Genomic DNA, 25,735 nt, shown 5'->3' with positions numbered 1-25,735 from the left:
TGAGGACTTATAGAAGAATTAATAGCTGACAATGCTGTTCTACTTTCACAAAAGGACTTTTAAAAACCATTAACAAAAATCAACTTCACAAACCAAAAACCCAAAATTTTCACAAGTTTTTTCCTCCCTTTTGGATGATCCTGTCCCTTGAACCTTCTTTTTTGTTTTCTTGTTTTTGGAAGGGGGAGGGAAATTCTCTGTTCTGTTGTTAACCCTTGAACTAAGAATTTTGATTTAATTCTTACTGCAGAGCATATGCATTAATTTATAATATTCCACTCAAGCATTCTATTCAAATCTATAATGTTCTGCTCAAATTTGAGCTTCTTCATGAAAAAGAAAAACTTTTTTTGGGGGGGGTCCTGTTGAGATACTTTTAAGTATAAGACTATGGGTGATAATATGTTTGATACTGTTTTAAGTTGTCTGTTTCTGTTTGGTTTTATTATTTATAGTGAGCTAATTGCCATCCAGCATTCCCACTGTTTGGGTTCTTCAAAATCTGCCACAAGAGAGGATGAGAAATTAATAGACACAGAGCCCTCTTCTGATACAAAGAACTCACCTAAGATTTTGTTATTCAACAAAGAGGCACCATTGTCCACTGACAAGGTTTGTGTTTTGCTTAGAAATACCCAGTTTATTCAAGCAAAACTTCTCCCCAACATACTTCTACTTCTTCTGTAGTACTGCTTTTAGTGAGCTTAAGTTTGGTCATTCTTCAATTTTTTTTTTTAATTATGTGATTTTAATTACATCATTTAACCAAAGTCAGAGTTTCCTTAAAATATCATCCTATAGATTAAGTCTAGTTAAAATGTCCCTCAGGCCCTCCAGGTGGTTGGTAGATATATATATACACATGTATTTTAAACATAACAAAAAATGAAGGCTATAACTAGCAGTATGCACCTACATTCAGATTTAACATGTTTACATTTGCCATATTTGTTTATTTTTCTTGTTGGAGAAATAAAATATTACAGATAAAGTGTGAGTCCCATGCACCATTCTCCCCATGCCCCATCTCCCCAACAGTTAATCACTATCCTGAAGTTGCATTCGTGCTTGTTCTTATACTTTTACCTAGTATGTAAAAATATATATTTAAGCACTACATAATGTTGTTTTATGCTTAAAATGTACATAAATGGGGGTGCCTGGGTGGCTCAGTCAATTAAGCATCCCAGTCTTGATTTTGGCTCATGTCGTGATCTCAGGGTCCTAGGATTGAGCCCCACACTCAGTGGGGATTCTGAGATTCTTTCCTTCTGCCCCTCCCCCTGCTCTTGCACACTCAACGTGTGCTCTCTCTCTCTTTTAAATAAATAAATCTAAAAAAAAAAAATAAGGGCACCTGGGTGGCTCAGTCAGTTAGGCGTCTGCTGTTGGCTCAGGTCATGATCTCGGGGTCCTGGGATCAAGTCCCGTGTTGTCAGGCTCCCTGCCCAGCGGGGAGCCTGCTTCTCCCTCTCCCTCTGCTGCTCCCCCTACTTGTGCTCTCTTGCTCTCTCTGTCAAATAAATAAATACAATCTTTAAAAATAAATAAAATGTACATCAGTGGTAAAACACTGTCTCTATCCTTTTGCAATATGATTTTTTCCAACTTTGTGAATATTTTGTGACATTTATCCATGCCCATACTTGAAGACTTTGTCTCTTCATTTTGATTTTTGATTGATGTGTAGTCCATTGATTTGAATACACACCTCCTGATGGTCAGTAAAGTTGTTACTACATTGTCACTATTATGGATGAGCCAGTCAGTATCTTCACCATAAATGGGATCTTCAATGCAGCTCTTTCACAGAGAAAATAAGTTCAAGTGAACTTAATCACCTTTGGTGTTATTTGGGGGGAAGATAATGGGCTTTGAAATTGATCTGAGTTCAAATCTTTGTTTTGCTTTGTGTTAGCTCAATGACCTGAGTAAAATTATTTACTTTCTTTGAGCCTCAGTTTCTTATGTGCAAATATGCAATAATAACATTACAATTGCTTGGTCTAAATGTGATACTACGGGGCCTGGCCCCTAACAGGTATCTGATGAGTGTTAGTTCTCTTTGTTAAAAATCGACTCTACCAAGTGTTGACTAGAATCTGGAGCAACACAGACTTTCACTGGTGGTGGGGAAATTCACTTGGGAAAACATGTTAATAATTTCTTAAAAAGTTAAATATATACCTACCATATGACCCAGCTATTCTACTCCTAGAGAAATGGAAATATGTCCACACAGGGACTTGCATGTGAATATTTAAAGCAGCTTATTCGTATTAGCTGGAAAACTGGAAACAACCCAACTACACATCAATAGGTAAAGAGACAAACTGTGGTGTATCCATGCAATGGAGTACTTCTCAGGAATAAAAAGGAATAAACTACTTACACATACATAACATGGGTGAATCTCAAGATAATTATTGCTGAATGAAAGACGCCAGACAGACAAAAGTATGAAAGTGTTTATATAAAATTCCAGAAAATGCAAACTAGTCTCTGGTGACAGAAAACAGATCAATGTTGCTTGAGAATGAGGGGAGGGACTCAAGAGGAAGGAATTCCAAAGGAGCATAGGTTTTGATGAATAGGATCCCTATTCATTGTGGGTATGGTTTCAGGTGTTAGCTACTATCTTTTTTAGCTCTCATGAGACCTTTTTTTCAAAGTTTGTACCTATTTTTCTGAGGCAATATGTGACATTGCATGCTTATGTAGTCCATATATACATATATATTTAGGTTTGTGCATGTGTGTGTGTGTGTGTGTGCACATGTGCACACACATATCTTCTAGATCCAGGTCAGTAGTGATCATCTGTGTTCCTGGAAAATTATAATTGACTGGAGCCCAGTGCAGGGCTTGAACTCAAAACCCCAAGATCAAGACCTGAGCCTAGGGGCGCCTGGGTAGCTCAGTTGGTTAAGTGACTGCCTTCGGCTCAGGTCATGATCCTGGAGTCCCGGGATCGAGTCCCACATCAGGCTCCCCACTCAGCGGGGAGTCTGCTTCTCCCTCTGACCCTCCCCCTCTCAGGCTCTCTATCTCATTCTCTCTCTCAAATAAATAAATAAAATCTTTAAAAAAAAAAAACAAACAACCTGAGCCTGGATCAAGAATCGGATGCTTAACTGACTGAGCCACCCAGGTGCCCCTAGAATTAACTTTCCCTAAATTTATTTTTTTAAGGTTTTATTTATTTATTTGAGAGAGAGAGTGCGAGAGAGAAGGAGCAGAAGTAGAGGGAGAGGCAGATTCCCTGCTGAGCAAAGATCCCTGACATGGGGCTCAATCCCAGGACTCCAGGATCATGACCTGAGCCAAAGGCAGATGCCTAACTGACTGAGCCACCCAGGCACCCAGAATTAACTTTCCTTAATGAAAAAATTAGTCTAGGTACTTTTGAGGGTTGTTGTCGTGCTAAAACTTCAGGTCCCAAAGTTAAAAATTAAACAAGAACAAACTAAGGCACATATCCACATATTTTAAAAAGTTTACAAGCCTTTATTTAGTGTTAAAGCTACATTTTGCAAGTATTTTGGCTAATACTAATTAGCATGCTAATTATGGCTTTAGAAAGTGGATTTAGGAGAGCTAAACAATGCCTAGGATTCTTTTTTTTTTTTTTTAAGATTTTTATCTTTAATCTTTACACCCAGTGTGGAACTCAAACTCATAACCCCAAGATCAAGAGTTGCATGCTCTACTTACTGAGGCAGCCAGGTACCCTAGCCTACAGTTCTTTTTATCACATAGATGTTACTTAATTAGTTGTAAGTTCTGTTGAAATCAAATAATTTAGCCAAGTAGGTACTTTTTTTTTTTTTTTTTTTAAGATTTATTTGTTAGAGAGTGTGCACAACTGGGAGAGGAAAGGGAAAGAGAATCTGAAGCGGACTCTGCGGAGCGCAGAGCCCGACCTGGGGCTCGATCTCATGACCCTGAGATCAGGACCTGAGCCAAAACCAAGAGTCAGACAGTTAACCAACTGAGCCACCCATGCACCCCTAGCTAAGTAGGTTCTAAGAAATAAATGGAGTTTGGTTATTCTAGTATTTAATGTCCTGCTTTGATATGTAATACGTAAAGTCAGAGAAATATTAATGGGTAGTTAACATTTGTGTTTATAACATTGTACTTGTAACTATAAACATTTAAAAATGCTTCCTGATTTCTTGAATGCTTACATTGTGTTGTTTTCCCAGGATGACTTTTCGCCCACAAGCAAGCTTCAGCGTTTGCTGGCAGAGTCTCGCCAGATGGTTACAGACCTGGAGCTGAGTACTCTGCTCCCCATCAGCTCTGAGAATCTCAGCAGCAGTGCCAGAAATGTATGTGGTTACTTTTCTTTTGACCCCATCTGTGTATCTGAATATTCCCCTGAGTATTCATTTGCAAATATCACTGGTCGAGCATCCCTTTCTATCAGAAGGAAAGTTCCTTTAAAGGAACTGGTTTTAAAGATGAGGGAAAAATCACACTCAAATGTCACTGCACCCAAACTTCCTCTTCCTGATTGCCTGGGTTTATGAATATAAATTCTTGGGGATATAAAAAATATACATTTTACTATAGAAAATTTCAAATACAGAAGTAGAATATTACAGGGCACCTGCGTGGCTCAGTTGGTTGGGCATCTGTTCCCTGTTCGGTGGGGGGCCTGCTTCTCCCTCTTCTCTGCCCCTTCCCCCTCCTTGTGCTGTCTCTCATGCACTCTCTTTCTCTCAAATAAATAAAATCTTAAAAAAATAATAAAGTATCTTTTAAGGGGCACCTGGCTGGCTCAGTCAAAAAAGCATGTAACTCTTGATCTCAGTCATGAGTTCGAGCCCCACATTGGGTGTAGAGATTAGTAAAAAAAAAACAAAAAAATAAAGTCTTAGTCACTGACAGGTCCTTCCCCATCTTCCTTCTTACTTCCTCCTCTTTCTTCTCTTTCATTTTTTTTTTTTTTTTAAGATTTTCTATTTATTTATTTGACAGAGAGAGACACAGCCAGAGAGGGAACACAAGCAGGGGGAGTGGGAGAGGGAGAAGAAGCAGGCTTCCCGCTGAGCAGAAAGCTCGATGCGGGGCTCGATCCCAGGACCCCGGGATCATGACCCGAGCCGAAGGCAGACGCTTAACGACTGAGCCACCCAGGCGTCCCCTCCTTCTTCACTTTTTTAATACCATTAATTTGTGGAAGAGACATTGGGTCATTTGTCCTGTAGCATTTCCCACATTCTGGGTCTTGCTAACTGTCCTCACTGTTATTTAACACATTCCCCTATCCTCCATGATTTCTAGGAACTGGTATTTAAATCTAGTGACTTGATTAGACTTGGGATCAGTTTGGGGTTTTTGTTTGCTTTGGCATCACTCCTTCACTGATGATGCCGTCTGCTGCGTATTCCATCATATCAGGAAGATCCTAATATCTGGTTTTGCTACTTGAGGATGTAAAGCTTGATCGCAAATTCAAGAGTTTGTCAGCCTGAGCTTTTATTATCATAAAGTTCACTTAATGATTTTAGCATTCTTTGATTATTACTCAGATCTATTATTTCTTTATTTAAAAAAAATTTTTTTTAATTTTTTATTTATTTGAGATAAAGCGAGAACAGGGAGGGGGGCAGAGGGAGAGGGAGAAGCAGGCTCTCTGCTGAGCAGGGAGCCAGATGCAGAGCTCAATCCCAGGACCCTGAGATCATGACAGGAGCTGAAGGCATATGCTTAATTGAGCCACCCAGGTGTCCCTAGATCTATTATTTCATTAGGAATTGCAAAATAGTCATTCTAAATCTGTCATTCCTTCAGGGAGTGTTTTACAAATTAATTTTAATTGATTTTTCTGAGCACAGTAACATTTCAATAGCAGTGATGTAAGTTGCTTTGTGGATTTTATAGCCTTAACATAAATAGTGAAAAGAACATTGAACTTGAAATCAGGATACTTGGGCTCCATTTTCCTAATCTGTAAAGTAAGAGCTTGGAACTGATGCTTTTAAATTTAAGAGACCAGGTACATTACTTGGGTGTGCTGTGTACATAAAGATAATTTGAAAGCCATCAAATTAAACTTTTTTGTATCCCTGACTGAAAAACTAAAATAAAAAAGGTCTGTAAGAACACCAAAATACTTCTTTTAAAATCAACTGTTTGTAGCCTTTAATGCATATATACTCATTCTTTAATGAAAACTAGTCCATGGGATGCCTGGGTGGCTCAGTTTAGCATCTGCCTTCAGTTCAGGTCATGATCTCAGGGTCCTGGGATTGAGTCCCGAGTCAGGCTCCCTGCTCAGTGGGGAGTCGGCTTCTCTCTCTCTTCCTCCTCCCAGCTCGAGTTCTCTCTCTCTCAAAGAAAGAGAGACAGAAAGAAAACTAGTACGATCACTAGTTCAGTAAGTTTAGATAAATGTATATATGCTCATGTAACCAATATCCCAGTCAAGATATAGAACATTTCCGTCACCCCATAAAGTTTCTCCATGTTCTTTGGAGTGGACCCCTCCCTTACGCCCACCCCAGGGAACTACCAATCTGATTTTTATCATGAGAGAATAGTTTTGCCTATTCTATAACTTACTATAAATGCAGTCATATAGTATGTACTCTTTGTCTAGCTTCTTTCAATAGAATTATTTTGAGATTCCTCCATGTCGTCGTATATGTTGGTACTTCACTCCTTTTTATTGCTGATTAGTATTCTGTTGTATGACTAGACCACAGTTTGTCTATTCACCTATTGATGGGACATTTGGGTTTCCAGTTTGGGGCTATTACAAATAAAGTTGCTATGAACATTTTATATAAGCCTTTATTTTTTATTTTTTTTAAAGATTTTATTTATTTATTTGACATAGGGAGAGAGACAGCTAGAGAGGGAACACAAGCAGGGGGAGCGGGAGAGGGAGAAGCAGGCTCCTGGCTGAGCACGGAGCCTGATGTGGGGCTCAATCCCAGGACCCTGGGATCATGACCTGAGCCAAAGGCAGATGCTTAATGACTGAGCCACCCAGGCGCCCCAAGCCTTTTTTTTTTAAAGATTTTATTTATTTGAGAGAGCGAGCAAAAGTGGGGTGGGGGGAGGGGCAGAGGGAGAGGAAGAAGCAGACTCCCCTCTGAGCAGGGAGCTCAGTGTGGGGCTCCATCCCAGGACCCTGAGATCATGACCTGAGCCTAAGGCAGCCGCTTAACTGACTGAGCCACCCTATATAAGCCTTTTTTAAATGGACATATGTTTTTATTGCTCTAAGGCAAATACCTAGAAGTAGAATCACTAGTTATAGGACAGTCATATGTTTAACTTTTTAATAAGCCACCATACTGTTTTTCAAGGTGGTTTGCACCCTTTACGTCCCTGCCAGCAGTGTGTGCAAGTTCCAGGGGCTCTGCATCCTTGCCAGCACTTGGTTTTGTCAGTCAGCTTGATTTTAGTTAGCCGTCCTAGTAAATGCGAAGTGGCATCTGGTTGCTGCTTCACTTGTATTTTCCTGATAACCTGATGATGTGCCTCTTTTCACATCCTTATTGGCTCTTCACATATCTTCTCTTGTGAGATGTCTGTTCAAACCTTCTACCCATTTTAAATTTGAATTGTTTCCTTTGCTACTGAATTGTAAGAGTTCTTAACATAGTCTGCACATACAGCCTTTGTCTTTTGTCAGATATATCGTGAATATTTTCTCCCAGTTTGTGGTTTGCCTTTTTATTTTCTTAAGTGTCTTCTGAAGAGCAGAAAGGTAAAATTTTGATGAAGTCCAGTTTATCAATTTTTTTCAAATGATCCTCTTTGTACCCTGAGAAATCTGCCTCAAGGGTGTGAATACTTTCTCCTCCTAAAAGTTTTAAAGTTCTGTTTAGGTTTATGGTTTATCTCAGTTTAATTTTTGCAGAAGGTATGAAGTAAGGATCAGGCTCATTTTTCTTCACATAGATATCCAGTTCCAGCACCATTTGTTGAAAAGACTGTCCTTTCTCCTTGAATTACTTTTGTTGACTTTGTTGAAAATCAGTTGACTGTATGTACAAGGGTCTATTTTTGGACTCTCTGATCAGTTCTATTGATCTGGTTGTTCTCCTTAGACCACATTGTACTGAATATGTAACTCTGTAGAAAGTCTTGAAATCAAGTAGTATACATGCTCTACTTTGTTCTTTTTTGCAAAATTGCTTTGTCTCTCCTAGATCTTTTGCAGGTCTGTAGCACTTTTAGAGCCAACTTGTCTATTTTCACAAAACTACACTCTGATATTCTGATTTTGTTGAATTTATAGATAACTTTGGGAAGAATTGACATTTTTTTAAAGCTTTATTTAAGAGACAGAGAGAGCACAAGCAGGGGGAGTGGCAGAGAGAGAAGCAGACTCCCCACTGAGTAGGGAGCCTGATGCAGGGCTTGATCCCTGGACCCTGGGATCATGACCTGAGCCGAAGGTAGACGCTTAACCGACTGAGCCACCCACGTGCCCAAGAATTGACATTTGTGAAGAGAGTATATATCTCCATTTATTTAGGTCTTTCTTCATTTCTCTTAACCATATTGTGTAGTTTTCATAGGGGTCTTGCATATCTTTTGTTAATTTTATTCCTATTATTTTGTTTATTGATGCTATTATGCATGATACTTTAAATTTCACTTTCTAATTGTCTGTTGATGATATAAAGGATTGCAGTTGACTTTTGTAAATTGTTCTTAACTAAATTCACCTATTTTGGTAGGTTTTCTGTAGATTCTTAGGATTTTCTACATAGACAATCATGTCATTTGTAAATAATTTCTTTTTCTAATCTTTAGGTTATGTCTTTTTCTTACCTTATTGCTCTGGCTAAGACCTCCATGTCAATGCTGAATAGAAAAGTGAGAGTGGACATCCTTGTCTTGTTCAGTGAAATTCTCTCTGGTGGGGGTATTGCTTGCGTAGCTCTCCATCATATTGGTATTTTATTAGATTCAGAGTTCCATGGCACTGTTTCCATGTGCCTCAGATGATCTGAAATTAGAACATTAACCGTTTTATTATATTATTATTATTATTTTAAGATTTTGTTCATTTATTTGACAGAGAGAGACACAGCAAGAGAGGAAACACAAGCAGGGGGAGTGGGAGAGGGAGGAGCAGGCTTCCCGTGGAGCAGGGAGCCCAATGCAGGGCTCAATCCCAGGACCCCGGGATCATGACCTGAGCCGAAGGCAGACGCTTAACGACTGAGGCACCTAGGTGCCCCTATTTTATTATTTTTTTGAAGATTTTATTTTTAAGTAATCTCTACACCCAACGTGGGGCTCGAACTCACAACTCCCGAGATCAAGAGTTGCACACTCCACCAACTAAGGCAGCCAGGCGCCCCAAGGACATTAACCATTTTAGAATCAACACGCTCATTGCCGTGAGTTTCAATATAGTTTCAAAGATTACCTTTAAATAATGGGCCCCCAAAATAGTGATTTTTGAAAGTATATATACCATGTATGCCATATGAGCTTTTCAAAGTGGAAACCCTGATGGACTTTGTGGTGTTTTCTGGGAAGATTTTTTTTTTCTTGACAAACTCTTTAAAGCATTAGTGAAGCAATTTATTTACTTTGGCACAGAAAATGTTTTTAAGTATTCATAAGGGTTTTTATTTTAAACAGCTTTATTGAGATATAATGTACATAACATAATGTTCTTTCATGTGAAGTGTACAATCCAGTGGTTTTAGTATATTTACAGAGTTGTGTAACTGTCACCCTAATCCAATTTTAGAACATTTTCGTCATCCCAGAAGAAACCCTGTTCCTATTAGCAGTCATTCCCCATTCCCTCTCCCCAAGCCCCTGGCAACTGTTAATCTACTTTTTTTCTCTGTGGATTTTTTGGGCAGAGATCTTTAATCAGTTTGTTGAATAGAATTTGGGGGATCCATAAACTTTGGGAATAGAAATCACACATAAGCTTATTTTAACTAACCTCTAATTGAAATTTAGCATTTCCTTTAATTATGAATATAGGAAACAAGCCATAGTAGTATGTAAAGCCTGTGACTTTGTCCCTAGTAGAGATCACAGATGGTTTCATATCACATTATAGTTATTGCAGATATCCTGAAATATCCTTTATAACTTAGCACTACCTCAGAATTATAGAATAGTAGACCTGCTGCTAGATCTTATTATTTAATGCTTTAATAAAGAAGAGTTCAGAGGCACCTGGGTGGCTCAGTTGGTTAAAGTGTCTGCCTTACGCTCAGGTCATGATCTCAGGGTCCTGGGATTGAGCCCTGTGTCGGGCTCCCTGCTCTGCGGGGAGTCTGCTTCTCCCTCTGCCACTCCCCCAGCTCATGTTCTCTCTCTCTCTGTCTCTCAAATAAATAAATAAAATCTTTTAAAAAAAAATGGGTACAGGGGCATCTGGGTGGCTCAGTCTATTAAGCATCTGTCTGCCTTCGGCTCAGGTCATGATCCCAGGGTCCTGGGATCGAGTCCCACGTCAGGCTCCCTGCTCAGTGGGGAGCCTCCTTCTCCCTCTCCTCCTTGCTCATGCTCTCTCTCTCAAATAAATAAATAAAATCTTTAAAAAAAAAGTGCAAGGAGCACATGGTTAGCTGAGTTGGTGGAGTATGCAACTCTTGATCTTGGGGTCGTGATTTCGAGCCCCTCATGGGGTGTAGATTACTTAAATAAAACTTAAAAAAGGTGCATATTATTATATCACAGCCTTGTTTAATATTTTGATAACCACATTACTTCTTCTGTAATACAACTTATGGATTCCTAAATATGTCCACACAGTACAAAACTATACAATAAAAACCACACAGCTTACAGGAAAAAATGGGGTTAGGAGCGTAATACTCACACACTTTGCCAATGATACATTTTTTTAAAAAAGTACAGGAATGTAATCAAAATGGTAGGAGTTTTTATACCTGTTGGGTGGTTAAGAAATACATAAATACAGCAATAAATATGGCACTTTATCTGGAAAGAGACCTGAAGTTTGCATGTAGAATTGGGTGTCAGGGAGATGCAGCTTGTGATTCACTGGGAAGTGGCAGGAAGGTAATCCAATGGGAAGTTGTAGCGGCAAATGTGGATGGGTGTGGCTTATAACACACAGGGGAAGCTAGGGGGCCAGCGGATGTTTGAGGGGTGCATGTGGATGTATGTATTCCTGCATGCTGTGGCTCAGTCCAGCTGGGTACAGTTAACCTAGTGTTTCTCGTGGACAAAGTTGCACGTGAATAAATTCAAACTTCACATTATGCCCAGATTGTTCCCTAATATATCGGCTGTGTCAGAACAACTTCATATTTTCAAAACAAGTTTTCTAACGGAACTGACCGTCCTTCAGTACGATCTACCTGACAGACTCCTACTCATTCTTTTTTTAAAGATTTTATTTATTTATTTGAGAGAGAGAATGAGATGGAGAGAGCATGAGAGGGGGGAGGGTCCGAGGGAGAAGCAGACTCACTGCTGAGCAGGGAGCCTGATGCAGGACTCGATCCTGGGACTCCAGGATCATGACCTGAGCCAAAGGCAGTTGCTTAACAACTGAGCCACCCAGGCACCCACTCCTACTCATTCTTATGGCCTCAGGCTCTTAACCTCTTCTGTAGGATTTTATGTTAAATTCCTGTCTGAGATAAAATCGAGAGCTCCTTCACTTCTGTCCTCATGACACGGTTATGTGTATCAGTCTCTGTGCATGTGTCTCCTTGAACATGCAGGTCACAGTGCATGACAGATTACATGCTTGTCTTCCTCTTCTCCGTGAGCACCTTCAGGAGTCCCTCTTACTCATCTTGGCATTCCTAGTTGTAGCACACACAGTATCTTCTACGGAGATTGCTCAGTAAATACCTGGAATGGACATGATAGGAAAAAAACAAAACAGTAACCTCGGCTATAGACTGAAAACATGCCAAAACTATTGACGTTGATGAAAATTTGGTTTAAGAGAATTTTTGAGCTAGAAAGACCCAGAAGAGGTATGTAATCTCAACCTTTCATCTTATGGGTAAGGAAAAGTGATTAAATCTCTTACTTAACATTCCATAGCCAGAATCAGATAATCATTTGGAATTAGTTGGAAAAAATATTGGCTTCAGATGTAATAAATTTTCCAGAAGATTATTAACTAATTCTGAAAATGTTGCAAAAACAATTCAATTAACAGAAATCTAGAGGTGCCTGGGTGGCTCAGTTGGTTAAATGTCTGTCTGCCTTCGGCTCAGGTCTTGATCCCAGGGTCCTAGGATGGAGCCCTGAGTCAGACTCCCTGCCCAGTGAGGAGTCTGCTTCTCCCTCTCCCTCTGCCCCTGCTTGTGTTCCCTCTCTCGCTGTGTCTCTCTCTGTCAAATAAAAAAACGAAATCTTTAAAACAAAACAAAGTAAATCTACTTGGCAACATACTTTACAACTCACTTCGTCTGGTCCTATGAACTGGGTATAGCTAGTTATAGGAGAAAGCAAATAATTGGTTAAAAATCCTTAAGTTTTGGGGCGCCTGGGTGGCTCCGTTGGTTAAGCAACTGCCTTCGGCTCAGGTCATGATCCTGGAGTCCCGGGATCAAGTCCCACATCGGGCTCCCTGCTCAGCAGGGGGGTCTGCTTCTCCCTCTGACGCTGTGACCCTCTTCCCTCTCATGCTCTCTCTCATTCTCTCTCAAATAAATAAGTAAAATCTTTAAAAAAAAAAAATCCTTAGGTTTTGCAATATGGAAGCAGGATAAGGTGCTGAGCGGCCTGTCTGCTTCACCATTTTTTGCCATCTGGTGCTGAGAACAAGGGTCTTATTTCAAAGCCTTTTTCTGCAGTGCACTCTGAGACATCACTGGGGGAGCACAAAGTGATTCAAACCTTCTGGCGGGGAGCTTGGCACTGTTTCCTAAAAATTGCGGAACTGATCTTTTGACATAGCAGTGTCACTCTGGGAATCTCTCCTACGAAGACACCCATATGTGTATAAAGGGGCCCGGGTACAAGTTTTTCACTGCAGGACTACTTTGTAATAGCAAAAGTTCGGAAACCATCCAGGTCTCCAGCAAAAAGGAACTGAGGGAGTCGTGATGGTATGTCTACACGATGGAATATTACAGAGCCATTAACCAGAATAAGGAAGATCTTGGATGTGGAAATACTTCTGGGATGTATTATTAAGTGAATAGAAGCAAGGTACTGAAAGGTTTCTGTGGTATTCTTCACATGTACAAAAGGGGATGGGAATAAGAACATGTTATCTTTATTTTCTGTCAGTGTACTATTTAAAAAGAGCCCCAGGAATTTAAAAAGAGAGAAAAAAGGAAAGAAAGAGTAAAACACTGCACAGCTGACCACATCACCTTCCCCCACGGCAGGCTTCCTACTTACTTGAGGGGTGGGGTTGGGGAGAGATTCAGCTGGAATCTGAATTTGGACTTTTGACAAGTACATGGAACAGGACATCCTCATTGCTTTTTTGAGACTGTTGGTGTTGTCTGCCAGGGTTCTTAACCTTTTTTTATCGCAGGCTGATAAACCCTATAGATCCCTTTTAGAGTAATGTTTGTTTGTTTTGATATGTATTCTTTTTTTTAATTCAAGTTAGTTAACATATAATGTAGTATTGGTTTCAGGACTAGAATTTAGTGAGTCGTCACTTACATTTATCATCCAGTGCTCATCCCAGCAAGTGCCCTCCTTAATGCCCATCACCCATTTAGCCCATCCCCCCACCCTCCTCTCCTCCAGCAACCGTCAGTTCTCTACAGTTAAGAGTCTGTTATGGTTTGTCTCCCTCTCTGTTTTTATCTTATTTTAATTTTCCTCCCCTTACCCTATGTTCATCTGTTTTGTTTCTTAAATTCCACATATGAGTGAAACCATATGGTATTTGTCTTTCTCTGACTTAGTTCGCTTAGCATAATACACTCTAGTTCCATCTGTTTGTTGCAAATGGCAAGATTTCATTCTTTTTGATAGCTGAGTAATATTCCATCATACATATATACACCACATCTTCTTTATCCATTCATCAGTCAATGGACATTTGGGCTCTTTCTGTAATTTGGCTGTTGTTGATAGTGCTGCTGTAAACATCGGTTGCATGAGCCCCTTCGAATCAGCATTTTTGTATCCTTTGGATAAATACCTACTAATGCAATTGCTGGATTGTAGGGTAGCTCTATTTTTAACTTTTTGAGGAATCTCCATACTGTTTTCCAGAGCAGCTACACCAGTTTGCATTCCCACCAACAGTGCAAAAGGCTCCGCTTTCTTCACATCATCACATCACCAACACCTGTTGTTTCTTGACTTGTTAATTTTAGCCATTCTGATAGAGGTGAGGTGATACCTCATCATGGTTTTGATTTGTATTTCCCTGATGATGAGTGATGCTGAGCATTTTTCCATGTGTCTGTTAGCCATTTGTATGTCTTCTTTGGAGAAATGTCTGTTTATGTGTTCTGCCTATTTCTTAACTGGATTATTTATTTTGGGGGTGTTGATTTTATTGAGTTCTTTATAGATTCTGGATACTAGCTCTTTTATCCACTAGGCATTTGCAAATATCTTCTCCCATTAGAATAATGTTTCTAAATGAATAAAATAAAATACATCAGGTTATAAAATACATAGGAAGGCTGTTTGGGCAGAGAGGAAGCAGCACGAGTGAAAGCCCAGAGAATAACCCTAGCCTAGCTCAAATGCGGGCCCCACGGGGAAGAGGAAGAGGCTGAGGAGGTGGGCTTACCCTACAAGCTGAAGTTCACCATCTGCGTCTACCCGTGTCTTTCCAGGTATCATTCTCCTCTTTCCTTTTTTTTTCTTCTTCTTTTTAAAAATATCTCCTGAAACAACTAACAATGCTAACCAGCCCTTAGTAGGGACTTTATCAACAGTGGCACTTACAGTTGTTCATTCCTGCTGATGACCACTGTCTTCATTAAGGGTTCGTGACATAGTCCATATTAAGGCTGACAAAGAGCCAGTTATATTTGGGCATTAGCAGGTTGCCGTAGTTGAAGGCATAACATACATGGTAAAGCAAACAGAGCCTTCCTACTAGGCAATTAGACCCAAAAGGGCCCCACACACGAATAGGAAATCAGTACCTCTTTGCTGGATGGAAGGTAGTTGTATGAAATGACTTCTTTGTATTTCATTGATTCCTTAAGGTGTTTTAAAGGCATTTCTGCTATATTTGTGTATTGTCTTAAGTATTGTCAAGTTTTTCTCTTCTGGACTCTTAATTTTGAAGTTGTTTTGTAGAACTTAGAAGTCTCAGAAGAGTCAGCTCAGAAAACTGCCTTTCTTAGTAATTGAAGAAAACAAAAGTCAGCTTCACTGTTCATTGTGGTCATAGGTAAGTCACCTTTGTGTGTATCTCCCCTTCTATCTCCCTTGATATTTAATAAGTAACTTGGGAACATTGATAATGTAGAGTCAAGGCCATGCATTTGTTTGACCTGTAATCCTCTCTCTTATTTGACCTATTTATACATACCTTCTAAATTTAATCAGTAAAATGTCAATTATTTGAGAAATGCAGATCAAAAAGTTCTTGATCTTAATGCCTAGAATTTTAAACACAAGGAAGTGAATACAGACACCTTTCTTTCTTTTTTTGTTTAATATTTTATTTATTTATTAGAGAGGATGCTGGAGAGGTCACAAGCAGGGGGAGCAGCAGAGGGAGAGGGAGAAATAGGCACCCCACTGAGCAGGGAGCCTGACATGGGGTTTGATCCCAGGACCCTGAGATCATGACCTGAGCCGAAGGCAGACGCTTAACTGACTGAGCCACCCAGGCGCCCCTACAGACAGCTTTCAAAATCAGAATCTAAATTAACATTTCAGGGGTGCCTGGGTGGCTCAGTTGGTTAAGCGTCGACTCTCGATTTCGGCTCAGGTCATGATCTCAGGGTCGTGAGATCGAGCCCTGAGTCGGGCTCCGTGCTGGGCATGGAGCCTAATTAAGATTCTCTCTCTCCCTCTCCCTGCCCCTCCCTCCCACCTCTCTCTCTCTTAAATAACATTTCAGTATTTCATTTGGCTGGAAAGAAGTCTTTTCATGGGGTTTTAAGTTTTGTAAAAAGGTTCATTGACTGGGGCACCTGGCTGGTTCAGTCCATGGAGCATGTGACTCTTGGTCTCAGGGTTGTGAGTTCAAGCCCCACGTTGGGTGTAAGCATTACTTAAATATAAAATCTTTAAAAAAGAAAGAAAGGTTCATTGATGTAGTAAGCACTTTCTTGATCTGTGCTTCCTTCTATCAAACCTGCATTTCAAATGCAAAGTTTCTTCAGAATCCAGTTTGGTAACATCTCAAGAAGACTGTGAAAGCAGTAAGTGTAGGTAGCCCTCTTCCTCTCTCCTGTTCTTTCTCTCTCTTTGCTGAGAAGTTTTCATATTTATGGTATTTTGCATGACCTTATGTAGATAAAAATCAGGATGTATAGTTAATTTTTTAGAGGCTGGGAACTTAAAGAGCACAGCTCTCTTTGCCTTGGTTTTATTAATTCTGTGTTTCCTTCCTGCAGAAGCTGATTTCTCATCTTTGGAAGGCAGGAAGCAGACATCAATACCTAATACTTAACCTTGAAAACAAAAAGGGGATTGTAATCCTTTGTAAGGAACATTTAATACCAAAGGGAAGCAGAAACTGAAAGTTAATTTTTCAACATCTATATTTTATTTGTTTTCAAGCTGACCGTTTTCATTTTGAAGAAATTTTTTTTTTACGTGTAAGAAATAGACCTTACTGTGTATTATCTATATATAAACTCGGAATTATGCTCAGAGAGAAAAGGACTTCTCTGTAAAGATGCAGACTACAGTTAAATACTAGAGAAGCTCTTTAAAAGTGTGGACATCCAATAGAGAATCCCTGCATGTAAAATGCTTTTTTTAACTATCTGATTGTTTAAAAACCTGTGCATACATTTAAATTATAACCAACAGCTTCTCAAGAGTCAGCTGCAGACATATGAGTAGTAGTAGTCTCTTCTTTTGTGGCTCTAGCCCTGAACTTTGCTGTGTAAAATAGACATAAAATGATATGATACAAAATATTTTAACCGGAAAGTATCTCCTCAGTTACTGACAATTGAGGTCCTTCTGTCCCAAAGCTGAACAGAGCCCCATCTCGTCTGGGTCTGTAGTAAGTCCCATCTACTTACACAAACAAAAGCTTGCTGGAAGATCAAGTTTTATATGCCTTTTTTTTTTATCATTAAAAACCAGAACACTTCCCTTTTAACTTATAATTTAATTTTTTAAAGAATATACTATGTGCATTTCTGTCCCTTCTAAGAGAATTGATCAGCTTCATTCAATAAAAAATATTTTTAATAAGAAAGAAAAAAATAATTTTCTTGGGTTTCTTTTTATTATGCAGGAGCAAAATAAGGAAGGTTATTCCCTTCAAACCAAACCTGGCAAGTTAATTTCCTCAGGAATGGGAATGTATTTTTTTTTAAGCATTGCAGATACCAAGGTTCCGTTGTACTGTATGAATGCCCCTTTGTTGAAAGGTTTCAGTGCTACTTCAGAGATGATTTTCCTGAGAGTGGAGGAGCCACCCCATTTAGCCTTTTAATTAGGGTGCCGAAAAGAGAAATTGGGTGAGGTTTGGCTGTGTTCCTTATAAATGCTTGCTTTCTCCCTCAGGCACGGCTGGCTTGTATAGAGGAAGTCTGAGAAAGGTAGAGTTGACTCTGAGCTGTTGGAAACCGAAAATGTCCCTGGAGAGGCTCATTTCCAGTCTGAGAAACAAAATATGAAAATTTCTCCTCTTTATGCTAGGTTCGTGGCTACACGTCATCTTGCCCAGTGAAAAGAGAAGGAGAACACTGATGAAATGCTAAGAAGTAGGAAAATTTCAGGGAACTAAAGAATGAAAAAAGTCAAAAATTATTTTGTGGCCCAATGTATTTGAGCTCATGGGATTACCGTATCTACTCTGCCCACCTTACCCCACACGTTACCGTGAAGTATAGCACATACAACTAAAAAATGGGGAATCTTAATACTCTTACCAACTTATCTGTCTCAGCCTAAGTTATTTAAATACGTGAGCAGTTTCTGTTATGGAGAGTCAGCCCTCGGTCTGTTTGAAAGAGTTGCAAGATAAAACTGAACATTTATATTTTGTCATCAGCATTCTTCCATCTTGAGAGGAATAGTACTGTAATTCACCTGCCAGAAATCATCTCAGCCATCAGAAGAGACTGGTGTAATTTTAGAATTTGTGGACAGATCTTCTAAGGTGAAATAGAAATACCCCCAAAGGAAGAAATTCTGAATCAAGATAATACGTAAACACTAAAAGCAGTTTTACCTAAAAAGTTACAGTAGAAAAGCGTGGTATTGAGAGGCTCAGTGGGGTGAGGTTGGTTTAGACGAAGAAACCAGACACATTAATCAGGACCACAATAGACAAGGTAGGTTAAAAACCAGAGTGGTGCTATATGCAAACAGTCATGGAACACTACATCAAAAAAATAAATAAAATGAATAAATAAATAGGGAAACAACAACAACAAAAAACCCAGAGTGGTCTTTGAGAGGAGTTTATCAAATGAGGAGGGCACATTAGTCCTATAAAGGATGATTTCTGGGTTCTCAGCCAAATGCACACTTAGGACATCTAACAAAAAACAAAATAATTTGAGCACACAGTAAATACTGCTTTGCTGGCCACTGGAGACACAACGGTGAGCAAAGAAGACTGAATCCTTGTTTACAGTGAAGGAGACCTTAAATAATCACAAATAGTTCATGAAAAACTGGTAAGTGCTATGAAATAAAGCTTGGAGCTACTGTGACAACATACATCAGGGGCTTAGGTCAAAGGCGGAGTCTTCAGGGAAGGCTTCCCTGAACTAAGCTGAAAGATAAGTAGATGCCAACCAGCAAACAGGAAGAGGAAGAGCATTCCTCACAATGGTAATAGCATACGCAAAGGCCCTAAGGTGGAAAGGAGCTTGGTGCATTTCCATACCTGATGGACTAGGATGGCGTAAGATGAAGCTGGACTGAGGGGTTGGGGCCAGATCATACACACGTGTTAGTGAGGCAGTGTGGGGGTTGCAGCTCCATCATTTCAGTAAGCCCAATGATGTAAACCCTACTGTTCGTCTTTCTTGGGTTTTCCTTGACATGAGGTCTTCGTAACCCAAATCCTTTGCCTTTGTAGTAACCCGCGGGAAGCATGAAAAGAGCCCTGGAGATACACCAAAATGGCACCCTGATTCTGATGACATGGAGAATCTCAGCTGACCAGTGACGGAGCCAGTACTAGAACCAGGTCTCCTGCCCGAAGATGCTACCAGAGATGAACCTTGGCAAATTCAGAGTGGGGAAGCTTATACCCTTGTGTCCCACGCTGCTCGTTTTATAAAACTAAGCCATATGTTAAAGTGTACCAAATTACGGAGGGTTATTTGCTCACTTTCTCAACCCTGCATTGCACACACATTTATTGAACATTGCTAATGTGCCAGGCACTCTGCTAGGCACTGAGGTTATAAAATGGAGTAAGATGATGTGGTCCTTGCCCTCCAGGGGCTCAAAAGCTTACATACAAGCAGATACATTATAATTCATTAGAGATATTTTAGTGCTCTCGGGACCCCAGCAACCAACTATTATTAAAAAGAGTGGTAGTTGGTTGCTAATGTTAAGTCACTGTGGCAGATGTTCTCAACCCAGAGGGGTCGTTGCCTGGTTTGAAAGAAGATGCTGTGTTAAGTATGAAGTTCACAGGATAACTTGCTTTTGTTCGATGTGGAAAAAGGAGTCCGAGAAACAGCTGTCTGGAGCCAGCAAGCCCCTTTACTGTGGTCTTTATTTGACCACAGCTGTTGACTGGGGTGCTGGGGATTAAAAATGAAATAGTACACGTGAAGGATTTAGCTCAGTGCCTGGCAAATAATAATCAATAAATATTAGCCATTGTTATTCAGGTAAAGAGACCTTTCAGGGATTGGAAATTAGATAAAGCATGGTTAATTTCTTTTTGGTGGAGTTGGAAGAGAGCCTTGTCAAATACAGCTTTTCAAGTATCCAGTGTCAGTTTGGGGGCGGGCAGAGATTAATCCATGAAGTTACAGAAAGGGAGACCACCGTCAGGGGTATGTAGGCATCATACTCTTCATACTCATCACTCCCTCTTCAAGGGGGAGTCTTTAGTACCTGTATTGGGTGATTTCACACCTATATCCTGAGAGGAAAACTGAGGACAGCAGAAACAAAATAACCATTTGATAGCATACACTTGGGAGAATTGTGAGATATATACATATATATATATTTTTTTTTACTTCAGTCTTGGATAATTTAAAAAGCAAACCAACAATAACGTTTTTAAAAGACTCCCACGACCTCCTGTGGCGTCTCTTCCGTGCACTTTGATGGTCCAGCGCTGTGTTGTGTTCAGATCTGTCCGCAGGTTGTCCCGGCCCCGCCTGCCCTCCTCCCCTTGCAGTTCCTCGGCTCTGGCAAGGTGTCCGCGTACGGAGCCTGCAGCCTCCGAAGATTCATCCCACAGCCCCGCGTTGATGACAGCTGCTGTTAACGTTGGAGATGCACAAAGCGGACGGCTTACTTGTATGCATTTTCACACATAAATTAAGACTAAAAAAGGCAAAAAAAAAATGTCTAGTTGTGATTCCATTGGTCAGATTCATTGAGGCCAAGTTTTCTCCAGTTAGCCAGATCCTGCTCTGGTGTAGACAGGACTTAGTGAGCCGGGTGGAGGATGTGGGCAAGGGGACTCGGCCCAGGCGGGTAGGCAGAGGTGTGGAGGGGCTGGGGGCCGTGGCCAGGGCACCGCCCAGCGAGGGGCGGGCCCGGGGGCGGGGCGAGCGAGGGGGAGGCCCGCGCCCCCCGCGCGCAGGGCCAGGGGCGGGAGCAGGGGCGGGGCGGCTGGGCGCCCTGCGGCGGCCTCGCGGTGCCTAGGTTGGGGCGGGCATCCGTGACGCTCAGTCGCGCGGAGCCGGGCCGGGAGCGCGAGCGGCGGCGGCGGCGGCGGCGGCAGCGGCAGGATGAACAGCATCAAGAGCGTGCCGGCGCGGGTGCTGAGCCGCAGGCCGGGCCACAGCCTGGAGGCCGAGCGCGAGCAGTTCGACAAGACCCAGGCGAGCGGCGGGGCCGCGGGCGGGCGCCCTCTCCCCGGTCCCCTAGCACGCGCCTCCCGGGGCCTGGCCGGTGCGCGCCTCCGCAGCTCCCGGGCTCGGGCCGCCCCCGGCCACCTTGCGCCGGGGCCTCCGCCCCCCCGAGCCGCCCCGCGCGCAGGTGAACCGGAAGCGCGCGCCGGCGACGGGGCCGAGAGGCCGCCGGGGGACTGAGGTGGCGGGGTCCCGGGGGCTGGGGGGAGGCGAGTGGCTTGGGAGCGAGGTGGCGGGCGACCCAGGTGGAGGGGGCCGAGGCGGCCGACGGGCGAGGTAGAGGGCGACCCAGGTGCGGGGCGAGGGAGGATGCGGCGGTGAGCCAGGTGGGGTCAGGTGTGCCCGGGCCTAGGTGCGCCTCCCGGCGGGGCCTGCCTGGATTTCTCTGCCCTGGCCGTGCCGCCCCTCCCCGGCTCCGGCGGACGGGCTCCTGCCACCTTCTTCCAGGCCGTGTGAAAATGCTCCCACCTCGGGGAAGCAGAGCGTTTCCTTGAAGGAAACTCCCAGTTTCCTCTTCGCCTGAGCTGTTTTCCAGGGCCGCACAATATCTTATTATATGCTGGGCGAAAAGTTTCACGTATGTAGCCAGACTTGTTTGAGCGCTGGCCCACATATAAATAGGTTCACACCCCCTTATTAAATACGGGCGCCTGACAGAAACTTCCTAGGGCTCCCTTCCTGCGCTTCCCACGCGTCTATCCTGGGAAAGGTTATTTTCAAAATTCAGCAATGGCGCGGGTGTGCATTGGTACATGTGTTCCTGCTGAGAACACAGAACACTGTCGCTGCTGGGCTTCTGGTTTTCTGTTCCTTTTTATTTTACAAATACTGAGGTGTCCTTATGCCTGGGGGAGGGGACAGCATGCTTGTTTATTTGCCAAAGTAAGTCAACCAAGACTGAAACAGCAGAACAATTTTGCTTTACAAATAAAGGAAGCTGAAAGGACCCCTCCTGCCCCTGTCTGAAGCCCTATGGTGTCATTTGTGGCTGGTTGCTGTACCAAGTTCCTTCCCACCTGTCCCTGCCCATAGCAGTGACTTCCGCAGTTGCTTTCAAATCAAGTTATCTACACACCACCGTCTACAGCAGCTTTCATTTTGAAATAAGGAAAACTCGGGGCGCCTGGGTGGCTCAGTCGGTTAGGCATCTGCCTTCGGCTCGGGTCACGATCCCGGGGTCCTGGGATCGAGCCCCGCATCAGGCTCCCCGCTCAGCGGGTAGTCTGCTTCTCCCTCTGCCTGCCGCTCTGCTTACTTGTGCTCTCTCTTTCTCAAATAAATGAAGAAAATCTTAAAAAAAAAAAAAAGAAAGAAGGAAAACTCAAGGGGACCGTCTAACCTTTGTGCTTACGATTAGCGGTGAAAACGACAATGAAATTTTGGGACTCCAAGGCTTTATGAAAGCCAAGGCCTGGAACCAACCCACCTGCAAGTTATTAATTTATCTTTATGATCCTCCTCATCTGGGCTATTTTCAGCCGGGATAGCCCATCATCAAAACAAATGTGGCATTTAATTTAAAGGCATTAATACGTAATTAATTGTGGCAGGAGTTTGTGCAAGGGTGGAGAGGAAAATTTAATCGGCAGAGGGAATCTGGGTGTTGTCAGAAGCTTTATTCACTGATTTTTTAGATTTTTTTTCCCCTGTGCTTTTGAGAAGGTATAAAAAGTTCTGTCACAGAGATGAAATTTAAAGGGCCATTTTGACTAATCTTACTCTTTAAGTTATTATAAATCAAGGGCAACCTTCTTTAATGTGAAAAAAAGAATCTCTGATCTAGATCCATACATTTTAGTGGTTGGTTTGGTAAACAAGCAGGTTTGTTTTTTCTAGTTGGGTTTTTCTTAGGGGCTGAGAGGGTTACTTAATAATGAATAACTTTGTAATGGGTGACTCTCATAGGATTTACCCTTCCCTGACCCTTTTTTTTTTCTGGATAGATGGAGTTTGGGTTCAGTGTCTGGGTTTGCTGGTCTTCAGAGTGACTTATTGAGGGATGGAGGATAAAGATTTTGTGCATCGTTAATATTTAATTAGCTCGCTTCCAGAAATATCTGGTGAGCTGCCAGCGAGGCCCCATTGGTGGAAAGGAGCCCGAGAGCTGAGGTTGCTACTTACAGGTCTCCTTGTGGACAGAAAATAGCACGTCCAATTCACGGACCCACCTTCCCTTCGGAATACACTGCTTCTGTCTTCGTGTTGACCCCGGTGCCCTCTGTTGCGGGGGAGCTCTTTGGCTTGCTTAGAACTTGCCATTGGCATCCGCCAGCCTCGCCTTTCTCCTTGGCTCCTGAATCCGGAGCAGGAAAAATGCTTCCAACATTAGCTTTCTTGGCAGGCCACACCCCGTTTTGCAAAGGTCCATTCCCTACCCAAGTCGGGAGTGTTCGGGGAGACCAGTCACACTTCCTTTGTGTAGCCAGTCCTTGTGACTGGTGTGTGGTGTGTGTGTAATCCCAGAGGGAGCATCTGGAAAGTGTGTGTGTGTGTGTGTGTGTGTGTGTGTGTGTGTGTGTGTGTAATCCCAGAGGGAGCGTCTGGAAAGGTGTGTGTGTGTGTGTGTGTGTAATCCCAGAGGGAGCGTCTGGAAAGTTGGTCCACTCTTCCCCACAACTTGAGCCTTTTTTGGTGAGTCCTTGTGACTGGTGTGGGGTGTGTGTGTGTGTGTGTGTGTGTGTGTGTGTGTGTGTGTGTGTGTAATCCCAGAGGGAGCGTCTGGAAAGGGGTGTGTGTGTGTGTGTGTGTGTGTGTGTGTGTGTGTGTGTGTGTGTGTGTAATCCCAGAGGGAGTGTCTGGAAAGTTGGTCCACTCTTCCCCACAACTTGAGCCTTTTTTGGTGATAAAAGTGCTTTTCAAAATGGCGATGACACAGTAGTATTGACTTTTCATTGTTGTAACATTCTGAATACGGAATACCGTAGAATACAGTATATCAGCATTTTGAACCCGAAACTGGCCATACCGTTAAAAAAGATGGTGTATCATGGGAAGCAATTACAGTCAGGTGGACCTGAGTGCTGGAGCCTGTGCCCCTGGGCAAGTTGTTTAACTCCTGAATCTGTTTCCTCACCTGTAAAAACAGATTAATTCCACCTGGCCCCTATGGCTGGTTTGAGGTATAGAGAAACACTGTGTGACAGGCTGGCCCTCAAAGATGGCCACATCCTAATTCCTGGAACCTGGGAAGACTTTATTGTAGTACTTGGTAAGAAAATGCCAATCAGCTGATTGGGCTGATTCTCCTGGGTTTGCCAGGTGCGCCCAGTGTATTCCCAGGGCCTTTAAATGTGGGTGAGGGACGGAGGGGAGGAGGTCCCGGGGGGGTGGTCTGCAAGGAGGAACTGGTTGTTGCTGGCTTTGAGGTGGAAAGAGAGGCCCCCTCGCCAAGGAAGGTGGGCGTCCCGTAGGCGTTGGAGAAGGCAAGGAATGGAGCTGTCCGTAGAGCTTCTAGAAAGAAAGGCACCCCTGCTCACACCTCGATACTAGCTCCAGAAGACCTGTCTTGGACTTCTGACCTCCGGAACTGTAAGACGACCAAAATGTGTGTTGTTTGAAGGCACTCAGTTGTGGCACTCATGGGCTGCTAGTATACACAGAATGCAAAACGCATGGTCTGGTGCTCTGCAGATAGCCAACTGTCACTCCCCCTTCCCTTCCTTCCCCACCCCCCAAAAAGCTTTACCATTTGAGAACTATGTCAGAACTTCCACTAGAGAGGAGATCCATCTTTGAGGCATATTATGGATGAGGACTCAGGAGTCTTGGAAATGCTAAACGTCGGACTTACTTTCTCCTTATCTAGGAGTGTTTGTGCTTCTCTGGCTCGGTGTTCTCTGCAAGATCTAGAAATCGAGCCCAAAAGCTTCTATTCAGGTCAGGACAGAGAGGGACCATCCTGTTCAGTGAGCCAAGCCCAGTGGGTGGGCGTTAAATGGAGAGGTGAGACTACCCAGGTGTTAGGGGTTTTCCATTGGGGAGGACACCGTGCAGGGGTGAGGAGGGCACAGCAGGTAGAAAACAGTTCATAAGTCCAGTTTTCCAGGTCAGTGACCCATCCCCTCAGCACCCTTCCGGGGAATCGAAATCTTGTAAAGAGTAACGTTTTTTTGACATTCAGGACTTGTCAGCGCTGGCTCATGTTAGAGCAACACTGTCCAATAGAAACGGAATACATGTCTCACGTGTAATTTTAGATTTCCTTGTAGCCACATGGCAAAGTAAACAGGTGGAATTCATCTTAATCGTGTATTTTATTGAACCCAGTGTATCCAAAATGTAACTATTTCAATATGTAATGGCTGTAAAAATTATGAATGGGATCTTTTACATTCTCTTCCTATTCTTCGATATCTATTATGTGTTTGACAAAGCGCCTCTGTCTGTTCAAGGTGCTCAGGAGCCCCACTGGGGAGTGTCTTTCAAATGTCCATGTGAAGGTGCTGGAGATGAGGAGTGATTCGCCCTGGATAAGCCCCGGGCGTTGGTTGGTTGGTTGGTTGGTTGGTTTTGTTGTTTAAGTCCCCTAGCCAAGAATTCTTTAGAGTCTCCTTGAAGGCAGCCCACAGGACACAAACATGTGTTTGAGACCTTGAGTTTGGGTTTGAGAG

At 42.6% G+C, this 25,735-nt stretch overlaps 2 protein-coding genes across 13 annotated transcripts in view; both read left to right on the top strand.

Annotated features, from left to right (window-relative positions):
• Positions 1 to 20,598, top strand: part of CCDC62 (coiled-coil domain containing 62) — a 44,214-nt gene extending 23,616 nt beyond the window's left edge. For 2 of the 10 annotated variants that reach the window (XM_027576552.1, XM_027576548.1), the window contains 4 exons: positions 456 to 612; positions 4,209 to 4,334; positions 15,226 to 15,319; positions 16,497 to 17,574. In XM_027576552.1, the coding sequence (XP_027432353.1) occupies positions 456 to 612; positions 4,209 to 4,334; positions 15,226 to 15,279 (337 nt within the window). In that variant the 3' untranslated portion in view covers positions 15,280 to 15,319; positions 16,497 to 17,574. Of the gene's footprint in view, positions 1 to 455; positions 613 to 4,208; positions 4,335 to 15,225; positions 15,320 to 16,496; positions 17,577 to 17,625; positions 17,759 to 19,153 lie in introns of those variants that run through there. The other 8 variants (XR_003516982.1, XR_003516981.1, XM_027576553.1 and 5 more) reach the window with 8 other exon arrangements.
• Positions 20,599 to 20,871: 273 nt separating this feature from the next.
• The window catches only part of HIP1R (huntingtin interacting protein 1 related), a 29,951-nt gene continuing 25,087 nt past the window's right edge, over positions 20,872 to 25,735 (top strand). For all 3 annotated transcript variants that reach the window (XM_027576545.2, XM_027576544.2, XM_027576546.2), the window contains exon 1: positions 20,872 to 21,095. In XM_027576545.2, the coding sequence (XP_027432346.2) occupies positions 21,003 to 21,095 (93 nt within the window). In that variant the 5' untranslated portion in view covers positions 20,872 to 21,002. The remainder of the gene's footprint in view (positions 21,096 to 25,735) is intronic.

Source organism: Zalophus californianus, chromosome 14 (genome assembly GCF_009762305.2).
Source record: "Zalophus californianus isolate mZalCal1 chromosome 14, mZalCal1.pri.v2, whole genome shotgun sequence".
Taxonomy (NCBI): domain Eukaryota; kingdom Metazoa; phylum Chordata; class Mammalia; order Carnivora; family Otariidae; genus Zalophus; species Zalophus californianus.
Note: the sequence above shows the minus strand (reverse complement) of the source record. Positions and strands in the feature narration are given on the sequence as shown.